Here is a 13,877-nt window from a genome sequence, read left to right on the forward strand (position 1 = left end):
TGGCTTTAGGGAGGTGCTGCTAAATAGGTTGGTCACTTTAGTTTGGCAGGTTTTTACTGGGTTTATGGTACTGTGTGGCTAGGAGAGGACCAGAAAGCATCCCCCTTTTGGGGAGTTAGGGGTCTGGCAGAATCTACCTTGGGGTTTGATGACCCGGGGTGGGAGAATGCAGATGGTCCTTTGAGGCTCAACTAGAGGGCGCCTTCCATTGAGATGTGCGTCTGGTGTTGGACCCTCTAGGGCCATGATGGCGAACCTATGACACGCGTGTCACTGGTGACACGCGAGGCAATTTGGCTGACACACCGGAAACCAAGGAGCGTGGCGAGCCGCGAGTCCTTCGGAGGCTGCTGAGCTTCGGAGGAGCAGCAGCTGCTAAGGTGAAGGCGAGAAGAGGCGGCAGCAGCGCAGCGGGCTGCCGCCGCCGCCGCCTCTTTCCCCGGCTCCAGGCCGGGGGTGGGGGTGGGAGGGAAGGTTGGGGGTGGGAGGGAAGGTTGGCCGACGCTGCCAGCGCCTCGCCTTGACCTGGGGGTGGGAGGAGACAGCCTCCTGGCGCAACCCGTCCCCCACCCAAAGCAGAGGCAGCCAAACGCGCCTCCTCCTCCTCGCAACAGGGCCGAGCTTTGCAACCCCCTTTTCCCGCCCTCCCCGGGGCCTGAGGAAATAGGTGGGTACAGCAAGAAAGAAAAAAAGAGCATTGCAAAAAAAGAGGCGGGGGGAAAGAAGTGCCCTCCTTGGCGGGTCGCGCCTTTGCAATGCTGGGGCTTTGCAAATGCAGGAGCAAGGCAGGCGTGTTTTTTTCCGTTTGTTTGCACGGAGCGGCTGGGGGGGGAGGCAGAGATGGCATTGCAGCAGTGTGTGTGGGGTGCAATGCCCGAGGGGGCGTCGCTTTTGGCCTGTTGTGGGGCTGCCCCCCCCTCCTCCTCCTCCTCCTCCACCCGGTCCTGGTTTTTTTTTTTTGCAACCAACATGATCTTTCTCACTTTGCTCTCTCGCTCTTTCTCATGGCCACCTGCCGGAGGCGGGGTTTCAGATTTAAAGGACAAGCTGCCCCTTTCAGCTTGGAAGAGGAGGAAGGGGGTGGGCGATGGGGGCTGTGTGTGGGTTGCAAAAGAGCAAGGGGAAGGGAGCATTGGGTCGCCCCCCTTGGCTTCCCTTGGCAAGCGCTGGAGGAGAAAAGGCGGGAAGAAAAAAAGATACACCCTTTCCCGCAGGGTTACCAATCCCCAGGTGGGGGCAGGGGATCCCCCTCTCCCCAAAATACCCCCCCAAGTTTCAAAACGATTGGACCAGGGGGTCCAATTCTGTGAGCCCCCAAAGATGGTGCCCCTATCCTTCATTATTTCCTATGGAAGAAAGGCATTTTAAAAGGTGTGCTGTCCCTTTAAATGTGATGGCCAGAACTCCCTTGGAGTTCAATTATGCTTATCACACCCTTGTTCCTGGCTCCACCCCAATGTCTCCTGGCTCCACCCCCAAAGTCTCCTGGCTCCGCCCCCAAAGCCCCCAGATATTTCTTGAATTGGACTTGGCAACCCTAGTCTGACCTAGGCCACAGACCGCGCACTGGATCCTTTGTGCCTGGTTCTCCTGCGGCCCCCTCATTTGGTGAGTGTGGTTGAAGTGACACGGTGAAGTGACACGCGACCCGAGGAAGACTACACTTTTTCCCAATTTTCGACACACCAAGCTGAAAAGGTTAGCCATCACTGCTCTAGGGCTTGCCTCCTTGCTGGGCCAGCCTGGCAGGAGCTGTGCCACACAGCTCCAGCTGGGGGCTGGGTCTCTCATCCGCTAATGGCAGGGGAGCGGTCTGTTGAGACCCCTGGCCCTGACAAGGCCACAGTTCTGGTTGCCCTTGCCGTTTATTATTATACTTAATAAAGTGGCCCTTAGTTACACCAGTACTTTGTGCCCAACTCTTCATTCCGACTTGGGGAGCAATAATATTCTAATACAAGTTTTAAAATGCTTTCCTTTTTCATAAAACTAATAATTAGCTATGGTAATCCACATTCTGCAAAAGTGACACCTGTGTCAAAGTGTGTGCAGGCTGTCCTTGTTGTATGGGGAACCACACACTCAAACAAGTGTTGCTGACACACCTAGCAACTGCATCATGATATCCAGTACCTAGAACTGTGTTACAGCCACTGGTCTGGGATGGGTACATAAAGTGACGATCGGATGGAAGAGTGTTCATTATAGTGCGTATAAAAAGATTCTGTACTAGAAAAGGCAGCAGTGTTTTCTTGGCAAACTGACTGATCACATGCCAGTGCCAATTTTTCTTTTGTCAGAAACTACTTCTCCAGTTGCAGAACCAGTGACATCACCAACAGCTACTGAAACAGGCTTAGGAGCCCAGCGAAAAGAATGGGAGCCTCTGGACCTTACCCCCTACATTAGGTAAAGTGCAGCATGCATCATTGTATAAAGTTACATCCGTAGTTTTTGTCTGAGTTTTAGAACTGAAAAGTAAAAAAATTTAACCAACTTATCTAAGCCTTAGGGTTGCATTTCTGTTTAGCAGTACACTGTATGTTCCCTTTGAGCATAATCTGTAGTCAGCTATTATTTATTACTCTGGATTACACACACAGACACACCCCACAAACCATCTCCTGTGCACACTGTTCTTCAGGCCTCCAAACCAGCTCTTACAATGCCTTTGGAAAGAAATGTGTCAACTTTGTTTTGCCCTCAGAAAAACACTTCCTGAGCCTGTGCTGAAGAATGAATCTATTATTCAAGAGCAAGAGATGCGGAAAGCAGAAGAAATCAATCTCTTCAGGCAGTTTCGAGAGATGGTCCTGGAACACAGACAGCAAGAACACACAGCTAGAAATCAGCTGAAGCAAAATGTGATTGAAATGTATGAAGATCAACAAGTGAGTCCATATATAATCTGATTGATTATTTGGGGTGGCTTCTGTTTCTTTGGTGTTCTTGCTGACTGTGTTTCTGCTAAATGCACTCTGAACAATTGTTGGCTCTCAGCATTGGTTCCTAGATTTCCTCTCACTTTGCAGTCTTACCAGATAGTAATTTCCCTATTGAGGAGAGAGAGGAAGTTGCAATTTATGTTATAAGAGCATAGAATGAAGTCATTTATGAATGAACATCTAAGTATACAATTTTTTAAAGTGTCAATATAATCAGTCTGCTCTTTTGACATGTAATAAATTTGTGAAAAATTATACTTGGGATGGAAGCAACCCATGAAGCCATATTTGATAATGTTGTTTAGATGAAAGTGGATGTTCTTTTGCCCGCCCACCCCTCAAATGAAACACTACACAAGTTATGGGTTAAACTGGGAATTTTATTTACACATAAGCTGATCTGCACCGTTACATACATTTTAAAGCATGAGTTGCATTGAGCTTTCAAAGCAAGCTTCCTAACAGGGCAAACCCTCCTTGACTCAAAGCCAGGTCCAGGAGCTTCCAGATCCTACCCATCATGGGCCACACACCAGGGTGTAGAGGAAATGGGAGCATATATCCCACCCATGACTGCATAGCCTTAAGGCTTGTCAATATGCTTCCTCAACCCCAAAGAGGCCCCAACCAGGCCACCCAGACTGCCAAGCATCTAGGTATCCCAATTGAGGAACCCCCCTATCCCCGATATCTTGGGTTGCTTGCCAGCTCGAAACCCCTTCAATGCATACTTTTCCCACCATCCCAGTTAGAGCCTAACCAATGATACCAAGCCTATTTAAGCCTCACCCCCTCTGACCATGTGGAGCTGGCAAAAAAGGGGCCTCCCCATGGCCAATTTGAGCAAGGCCCAAAAAATTCCTGCTCAGCCACATAACTGGTGCCTAGCTAATCCCATACAGTCTTAACAAGAGGTCGGGCAGGTGGGGAACTTTTGCTGGACCACACTGATCAGGGGATAGTGACCACAGCCAGACCTGGCCAGCCAGTCACCCCTTGATTGGCTAGCTTTCCCATGCTGAGCCTACATAGGCTCTCCCCAACCCTCATGATTCCACCTAAGAAGTGGGGCAACTGCAGCAGCTGCTCCATGCCCTCTCCCCCAGTTTTGCTTCAGTAACAATGTCTGCTTAATATTCTGTACTTCTATTATATTCTTAGCTTTCCTCGTTTGTTTGTTTGTTTATCAGCAAATGGGAGTGGGGGACAACTTTTTTTGGCACTTTAAGGTGTCAGATTGCTGATGCCTTGGAAATGGCATCATATTGCTATAACATGAAAAGAAAGCAAAGATCTATGTGTGGTTTTCCAGGGGCAAGAGATATATAACAGGACAAAGAAAAAAACAGAACTAATTTAATTAGAATACTTTTGTGCTGCCTTTAAAGGAACCTAATGGAAGTAACTTGCCAAGTAGAAACAAATACAACAAAATCATAAAAATGACCAAGCCAAGAACCTGTCAGAGCAACAAGCATGCAATGAGCTGCTTAAAATGAGCTCTGAAGGAGGCAGTGGTCCGCCCTCTCTTGAAAAAAGTTACATCAGATCTGGCCGAATTGGCGCATTATCGGCCGGTCTCAAATTTGCCCTTTTTGGGCAAAGTAATAGAGAGGGCTGTGGCGTTGCAGTTGCAGAGCTTCCTGGATGACGCTTCCACCTTAGATCCTTTTCAGTCCGGCTTCCGCCCGGGCCACGGGACAGAGACGGTGTTGGTCGCCCTCATGGATGATCTCCGGCGACATCTGGATCGAGGCAGTGTGGCGGTATTGCTGTTGCTAGACCTATCAGCGGCGTTCGATGTGGTCGATCATCAGCTGCTGACCCGCCGCCTCGCCGACGCAGGGATTCAGGGGTTAGCCTTACAGTGGCTTTCCTCTTTCCTTGCAGGTCGGGGACAAAGGGTGGTGATTGGGGGAGAGCGGTCTCAGAGGCACCCACTTAATTGTGGAGTGCCTCAGGGGGCGGTTCTCTCTCCAATACTATTTAACATCTTTATGCGTCCCCTTGCCCAGATTGCCCAGGGACATGGGCTGGGTTGTCACCAGTATGCTGATGTATCTATCTATTGATGGGAGGCCGAGCCGCTGACGCCCCTATAGATCTGGACCGGGCATTGCAAGCCGTTGCTGACTGGATCAAGCTGAGCGGGTTGAAATTGAATCCAGCGAAGACAGAGGTCTTTTGCCTAGGCCACAGCGCCCCGGAAGGGGGAATTCCCCTCCCAGCTTTTGACGGCACGCCACTGGTACCAGTGCGGGAAGTCAGGAGCTTGGGAGTGCTACTGGAGTCCTCCTTGACAATGGGGGCCCAGATAGCGGCCACTGCCAAATCCGCCTTTTTTCATCTTAGACGGGCAAGGCAGTTGGCCCCCTTCTTGGAGCGAGGCGACCTGGCAACAGTGATCCATGCGACGGTCACCTCAAGATTGGACTACTGTAATGCCCTCTACATGGGGCTGCCCCTGTACCAAACGCGGAAACTGCAGCTAGTGCAGAACGCAGCAGCCAGGCTACTAGTGGGACTACCTCGGTGGGAACACGTGTGGCCTAGGCTGCAGGAACTGCACTGGCTGCCAATTGTATACCGGGTTCGCTACAAGGTGCTGGTTATCACCTATAAAGCCCTATATGGCCGAGGTCCTGCCTACCTCAGGGACCGCCTCTCTCCATATGTTCCCCAGAGAGCACTGCGCTCCAGTTCACAAAATCTTTTGGAAATCCCTGGGCCTAAGGAGGCCAAACTTAAAACGACCAGGGAGCTGGCCTTCTCTATAAAAGCCCCCCAATGGTGGAATCAGCTACCGGAGGAGGTGCGGGCCCTGCGGGACTTCAATCAGTTCCGCAGGGCCTGCAAAACTGCCCTCTTTCAAGAAGCCTTTAAGATGTAACCAGAATAAATATTATGCTGCCGGACAAATAGCACCGGACAAATATTGTTTTAACTTTTTATAATAATTTATATTTGTACTTATACTGTTATTGATTTTATCTGTTATTATGATATCATGATTTCGTATCATGTCCTGTAAGCCACCCTGAGCCTGCCTTGGCGGGAAGGGCGGGGTATAAATAAAAATTTACTTACATACTTACTCATTAAGAAGCCGTCGGGAAAGATTCAGATGACAAAAAAATTAAATTAAAACGACGAAACCTTTCAGTTAAAAGTCTGGGTAAAAATACCTATTTTGGCCTGATACCTAAAGGACAGTAAAGTTAGGTGTCTGTCACCTCAAAGACCATTTGAGAGGCTAAAGCACCATCGCTGAAAAGACCTTGTTTGTGGTTGCTACCCACCTCACTTCTGCAAGTGGGGGCATAGAACAGGACTTGGAAAGAAATCTTAACTGTTGAACAGTAGCAGAGGAAGTAGTCCTTCAGGTACTCTGGCCCAAAACTGTTTAGTGTCTTAAAATTAAGAATTAGTTCTTTGAGTTGTGCTGAGAAACAAACTGTGCAAAACCTTCACAAGGAGGGAAGGAGAATTTTAAAGAATTTTTAAAGCAATCTCTTTCAGTTGTTTGTAATTCTAACACAGAAGGCCAAACTACAAGTTACTTGTGGCACAAGTCAGATCAGGATTCTCCTGGCTTGTCTTTGTCCTTTTTGCACACAGATATAACATTGGAGAACTAATGTTCCTAAACACACTGGGGCTTGAGTTGCTTCAAGCATACAACCCCAGGGGAAACAGCTTCAGCCTTCCCCGTAGTGCTGGTTTTCTGAAGTGAAACAGCCACAGGGAGGCCACATTTGTGGGGCTCTGCATGAATGGGGGAACCCCAGACTAAATGGTGCCACAGGGAACATATACTTTGGCCCAAAGGGAAGGCAACATTATTTTTTTATGGTGTACATCTAAGAAGTTTTAAATATATACTTGCAGTTCAATGGCTTTTCCTGTTTGCGATAATTAAATAGCAAAATCTAGTAAACCTAGTAAAATAAGAAAAATGGAAAAGAAATTTATACAATAAGGAAGGAACTTTAAATCTTACTGCAGAGACACAAGTCTTTTACGATACAGCTAAAGACTGATTTTGTGCTTGGGTGGGTGTATTTGTTTTTGGATAGGCAACCTTAGATGAAGCACGAGGCAGGGTTCTCAGCATCCGGGAGGCATACAGAACTAAGCTACTAGAGGCTGAGCGTTTAAGACAAGAAGCACTGGCAGCCGAAGAAGCCGCCCTTCGAGCAGAACAAGAGAAGAAGACCCCAGATGTACAGAAAAAAAAGCCAGGAAAACGTGCAGGGAAGAAAAAGTAATCTTGCCTCAAATAGCAACTGTAGGAACTTCTTTACGAGTCAGGAAAGAGCATCTTTTTTATTATTATAAAAAGACTTTTTACAGAATGGTCCAGTATTCATATCTTCAGCACAGAATAATGCAATTCTGTATTTTTCCCCAGAGTGTCATTTCAAAGTCCATTTAGTGTTGTCTCTTTTTAAAGCATAATTTCAGTTTTTGAAATTGTTAAGTTAGCTCTGTCGTTGTTTTTGCATTATATCTTAAGTTTTAATTGCAATAAATCTATGTAACAAAATTATATGCATTGTTTCCAGACTATCAGCTAGTTTTAACTTTGAACAAAAATCAAAGTCAAGGATAAATCAAGAAGATATAACAAGGATGAAAAGCTTATCTACAACCTCAAGTTATTGTGTGTTCACCAAGAAACAGATGGCACAATCCTATGCAGAGTCCGTCTGTAGGATTTGATTGGACTAACTCTGCATAAGCTTGTACTATAAACAATACAGGGGTCCATATTGAAATTTTATTTCAGTTTGTCTTGTTTTGTACATTAAAATTGTTTGGATTCTTTAATATTGTTATCACAGGGTAAGAACATAAGAGAAGCCATGTTGGATCAGGCCAATGGCCCATCCAGTCCAACACTCTGTGTCACACAGTGGCCAAAAAAATTATATATATATATACACACACACACACACATATACACACTGTGGCTAATAGCCACTGATGGACCTCTGCTCCATATTTTTATCTAACCCCCTCTTGAAGCTGTCTATGCTTATAGCCACCACCACCTCCTGCGGCAGTGAATTCCACATGTTAATCACCCTTTGGGTGAAGAAGTACTTCCTTTTATCCATTTTAACCTGACTGCTCAGCAATTTCATCGAATGCCCACGAGTTCTTGTATTGTGAGAAAGGGAGAAAAGTGCTTCTTTCTCTACTTTCTCCATCCCATGCATTATCTTGTAAACCTCTATCATGTCACCCCGCAGTCAATGTTTCTCCAAGCTAAAGAGCCCCAAGCACTTTTCTTCATAGGGAAAGTGTTCTAACCCTTTAATCATTCTAGTTGCCCTTTTCTGGACTTTTCCCAATGCTATAATATCCTTTTTGAGGTACAGTGACCAGAATTGCACACAGTATTCCAAATGAGACCGCACCATTGATTTATACAGGGGCATTATGATACTAGCTGATTTGTTTTCAATTCCCTTCCTAATAATTCCCAGCATGGCGTTGGCCTTTTTTATTGCAATCACACACTGTCTTGACATTTTCAGTGAGTTATCTACCACGGCCCCAAGATCTCTCTCTTGGTCAGTCTCTGCCAGTTCACACCCCATCAACTTGTATTTGTAGCTGGGATTCTTGGCGCCAATGTGCATTACTTTGCACTTGGCCACATTGAACCTCATCTGCCATGTTGACGCCCACTCACCCAGCCTCAACAGATCCCTTTGGAGTGCCTCACAATCCTCTCTGGTTCTCACCACCCTGAACAATTTAGTGTCATCTGCAAACTTGGCCACTTCACTGCTCACTCCCAACTCCATAAGTTTTGTTGTATTTGGATTCCTTTCAATGGGAAACACATTCCTGCCTTTAACTCCATTGTTTCCCAAACTATTAAGATCAAATTCCTATGGATTCTGCCCTTATCCAAGAAGTCCTTCCTCTCAAACTTCAGACAGCTAGAAGAAATCATTCCTGTTCTAGAGGCAATAAAACACAAAGCTCAATTGTGGCCTCAGCATTTCTGCCTCCTGCCATGGGATGAAATTCTTCAGGACTGCAGACCATTCTCAAGTTGTTCTGCATGCCAAATTGCAGTCAGAGGGGAAAGGGTTCCCATTATTTATTTATTTAATTCCATTTGATGAATCGCTCCATCCCAGCTGATGCTGCGCTCTGGATGATGTTTTTACAGATCAGTAAAATTAAGGAGTGGTTATGAGTTTTGCCTCCATCTGTCAGCATTCTGCTATGAGTGATGGTTGGCATGGGGTCTTAATTTTAAGTGTGAGGGGAATGACATCATAAGATGTCTGAATCTAAGTGTTCTTGTTTGCAGTGTACCTATGAGACACAGATCTACACTGTGCCCCTGACCAACTCCTCACTGCTTCCAGAAAATGGAAATTGAAAAATGACAAGGAAAGCAGAATGCAACTACAAACATACACCACTTTAAAAAAAAAAAAAAAGACAAGATCTGATCTAGTCAGTTCAGATCCAAAAGTCAAGCGAGGTTTCGATCAGTTACTGTTTAGAAATTAACAGAGACATTGTGATCAGTTGCTTTCTAAATGCATATCTTTAATCAGGATCTTGCAATAACAGTTACATCCTTATTTTTATATCTCTGTGGGTCAAATGACTACATGCCAGTTCTTGGGTTTGGATTCAGCACAAATTTCCACGTGCTAGAGCTCTTGCAGAAATGCAAAGAAAAAGACCATGGTAGTCACTGGTATTAAGTTAAAAAGCAGGCTTTACAGTGGCACCGTGTTACCATGGCAAACTTGGGGATGCTGCATTTTTTAGTTTGACCATAAGCTATATGGAGACCCACTTCAGATCACAGTTTGGGGGGTGATAGGAAGAGTGGCTTTGACTGTTTCCTGTTTGTTTTGCCAACTGAACCCAACTTGTTTTTAAAAAATGGGAAGTTCATTTTTTACCATTGATTTTTTTTCTTTTCAGAGCTAAAGACAACAAGTAGGGAGTGTGGCCATGGTTTTAACTGGCAAAGGTGAAAGCTGGGAAGAGTAAACATTCCTCTTCTTTTGGTGCAGCCAGGGCTGGCTCGCCCACCAGGCAAACGAGGTGGTTGCCTAAGGCACCGGCGGGGTGGAGCACCAAATTCAGCCTCCCCCCCCCCCGGCAAACGCCTAGTTTGCCCCTCCCCCGTGCCTCCTCCTTCCTCCCTTCCCCACCCCAGGTCTATTTTAATGTCTGGAAGGACGATCGAGGACCCCTCCAGGCTGTCTAAAGGCACACACACACACCGATCAGTGAGTAAAACCACGCTGCATGCTCACTCAGCACCTGGGCAGGCCAGCAGCAGCACGACTGAACCACATCCCTAAAGGGCATCGCTGCTGCTCCCTCCTCCCCTCTTCCCACTTAACTACGAACCTGAACATAATATTCCAAATGAGGCCACACCATTGATCTATACAGGGACATTATAATGTCAGCCATTTCATTTTCAATCCCTTTCCTAATAATCCCTAACACAGAGTTTATATTTTCACTGCTGCAGCAAATTGGGTTGACAACTAAATCCCAAGATTTTTTCCCTCTTAGCCTCAGCAAGTTCATACTACTTGAGCATATACTTGAAGTTGTTGTTGTTGTAGTGTGCATCACTTTACACTTACCAAAGCTGAACTTAATCTGCCACATTGTTGCCCCATTTATGGAGATACTGTGATCCCTTCCTTACTGTTCCTGTTTAGACTCACCTTCCTGAGGAGACAAGTCCACACATTAACAGGATCAGTTGTTGTCCTGAGCTACCAGTGCCTCCAGTGATCAGCACAAATGTAGCCACTGGCAACACAGACTGAACAAGCAACAGTATGTGTAAATTACTCCATTGCCTTTTCCCATGTGCTGCCAGTGTCTGGGAACCCTGTTGCAAGCACTTCAACAGCTCACCTCAGACCTGGCCAACAGCAGAGTACGCCTTTAGCTCTTCTTCCTACGGGCATGGAGCCCCAGCAGTGTTGCAAACACCTCACATATTCACCTCAGATGTGGCCAGTGAAACAACATATTGTACAAGTCATGCTTCCCAACTCCTTGCATGCTGTCTCCAGCTGAGAATCAACATGGCATCAGGGTTTGATTCCCTACTCCTCCACATGCAGCCAGCTGGGTAACCTTGGGTCAGTCACAGTTCTCTTAGAGCTCTCTCAGCCCCACCTACCTCACAGCATGTCTGTTGTAGGGAGAGGAAGGGAAGGCAATTGTAAGTCACTGTGCGACTCCTTTGGGTAGTGAAGAGGAAAAGGAAAGGAAAGGTCCCCTGTGCAAGCACCAGTCGTTTCCGACTCTGGGGTGACGTTGCTTTCACATTTTCACGGCAGACTTTTTACGGGGTGGTTTGCCATTGCCTTCCCCAATCATCTACACTTTCCCCCCAGCAAACTGGGTACTCATTTTATCAACCTCGGAAGGATGGAAGGCTGAGTCAACCTGGAGCTGACTACCTGAATCAGCTTCCGCTGGGATCGAACAGGTCATGAGCAGAGGACTCTATCTGCAGTACTGCAGCTTTACCACTCTGTGCCACAGGGCTCTTGTAGAGAAGAGAGGAGAGTATTAAAACCAACTCATCGTTTCTGAGAAGAAGCTGAATCCTGGTGCCATGTTGGTGACCTCACCTCACTGTGGGGCCCCAAGTGGCTAATAGCTAGCCCCAAGCCTAAGAACAGTCATGTTTACTAAGAATAGCCGTCTCTTTTTTCACCTCTTGCCTTGAATTAAAATTTCAATTTTTTATCAAGTACTAAGATACTACTAAAGCTCCCTTGCCCTAACCTGGATAGCCCAGGCTAATCAGATCTTGGAAGCTAAGCAGGGTTACAGTGCAGAGGAAGGCACTGGCAAAACACCTCTTGCCTTGAAAACCCAGCAGGGTCTCAATAAGAGGTTTGCAACTTGGTGGCACTTTCCACCACCACAGTTCCCTTCATCAGTATCTTTTGAAAAGAGCTTTGACTCTCAAAAGCTTATTCCCTGGAAATCTGTTATTCTTTAAGGTGCTATTGGAACTGAATATTGCTCTTCTACTGCAGACCAAAAAATGTTTTTCATTTTTAGAAAATCTAGTGTTTTATATTGTTACAGAAAGAACTCTCAGTGCTGTTTTTGTTGCTGACATTCTGTTTAATACGGTCAGAGACCCATCAAGTAGCATAGCATGGCATAGCATTACAAAATATGCAATATAACCAAATAACAGGATATACAATTCAAGACATATGCAGTTTGCTGACATTTAAAAGCAGCAGGAGGGATTTTGGGGGAGAAGTGGCGAACAAAACCAATGCCCCCCCCTCCCCATTCCTCCCTTACACACAATTTTCCCTCTACAATGTGGACCCTTGCAAGCAATGGGAAAGAGCAATATGATTCATCCCCCATTCCCAGCAGGTTACCATTGAACATAAAATTCATTGGAATCTCCTCCCATGTCTAGGCTGGCTTTTGGCCTCTTGTATGGACGCAGATTCCTCTTAATTCTGTCTCAGAATCTCTTCTATCTTTAATCTTGGGAGAGGGGAGCATGAGGACCCAAACTCTCCAACAGGAACAAGACTTCAGGAGGACTTAAAAGCCTTGACAGTGATCAGGTGGGGAGGCAGTTGGAATAATTCAGAAAACTGCAGCTAACTTTGCTGGGGGGGTTGTGAGAGAAAAAGAGGGTTACAGACCTGTATCCCACTTTCTGAAACAGAAAGCGTAAAGGTATGTGAAACAGGCAGTAGTCTATAGGGGATAATGAATGGTCATATACATTATATACACCCAGGGCCCTCAAGAAAGTCAAACACACCATCAGTAGTCCATTCAATAGATGTTTGTCAGTATTGCTCAATCAAAGTATTTTAAGTATGCTGTCACAACATTGTGCAAGAATTTTATAAAACCTGCAAACTTGTAAGAATCCTCTTGGAGTTCACGAGAGAATATTCACCAGCATAACGGCATGTTTTGTCTTCTATCTATAAGAGTCAGTTTTTAAAAATCCCACTGGGACACTGAATATGTGCTTCTCAAATGAAGGTATCTTATATTCTAATAGACAAGTGTGGACTTATCTGTAGATGGGGCCCACAGTAACTAAAACAGACTGCTGTGCAAACTTGGGGGGCCTAGGATTGCAGAAAAATCTGAAAATATTTAAAAATGCATTGGGGGGATTAAATCACACCCCCCCCAAAAAAAAAATAGAACAGTGTCTGCAGACACAGAAATGACTTATCAGATGATGCCAGCCTAAAAGTAGCCTCCTGGATCACTGTGGTTGCAGCTCCTGATAATCATTGGTGCAGCTCCCAAGGGCCCTGTGGCTATCACAGTGGCTTCTAGAGGCCCTGGCATGGTGGGGAGGGAAAGAGAAAGGGGGATTGACATAGAATGGGTGAGGGGAGACAGGCGGGGGGAGGGGTGAAAGAAGATTGATAGATAAGGGGTTGGCAGAAAGGAAGAGGGATCCTTGACAGAGAAGTGGGGAAAAGGAAAAAAGCAAGAGGGTGGGATGCTTTTGCTGGTCCCAGCTTGTCAGTATATAGAGTTGCTATTCTCCCAGTCCTAGCAGGAAAATTGCTGGTTTGGGGGGCTTCATCCTGCTTTTGGCCAGCTAGCCAGTGGGAGAAACCCCACTCCCAAACATGGACATTGCTGTGCAATGTCTCCTGTGCAGTGATGTCACTTAGAAGAAACATCTTCATGAAGGCAATGTGGCATGGCAACACTCTAGTTTTTGTACAAAACTATGGTTTGGTGCCCAATTTACCACAGAGTTTTGCCTCAAAACTAGAACGTTGCCCCTGATGCAATGGCATCACTTTGCTATGTAACCACCCACTTCCAGACTGCCCCCACAAATCCTCCCACCAAAGTAATGGTAAGACCTGGAAACCCTACCAGTATATC

General features: G+C 46.1%; 1 protein-coding gene across 1 annotated transcript in view; it reads left to right on the top strand.

The window, feature by feature from the left end:
- Positions 1–7,360, top strand: part of ADGB (androglobin) — a 172,964-nt gene extending 165,604 nt beyond the window's left edge. The window contains exons 34-36 of the mRNA XM_060240692.1: positions 2,301–2,409; positions 2,708–2,891; positions 7,022–7,360. Of these exons, the coding sequence (XP_060096675.1) occupies positions 2,301–2,409; positions 2,708–2,891; positions 7,022–7,213 (485 nt within the window). The 3' untranslated portion in view covers positions 7,214–7,360. The remainder of the gene's footprint in view (positions 1–2,300; positions 2,410–2,707; positions 2,892–7,021) is intronic.
- The last annotated feature ends 6,517 nt before the right edge of the window (positions 7,361–13,877 follow it).

This window comes from Heteronotia binoei, chromosome 1, assembly GCF_032191835.1.
Source record: "Heteronotia binoei isolate CCM8104 ecotype False Entrance Well chromosome 1, APGP_CSIRO_Hbin_v1, whole genome shotgun sequence".
NCBI classification, from domain to species: domain Eukaryota; kingdom Metazoa; phylum Chordata; class Lepidosauria; order Squamata; family Gekkonidae; genus Heteronotia; species Heteronotia binoei.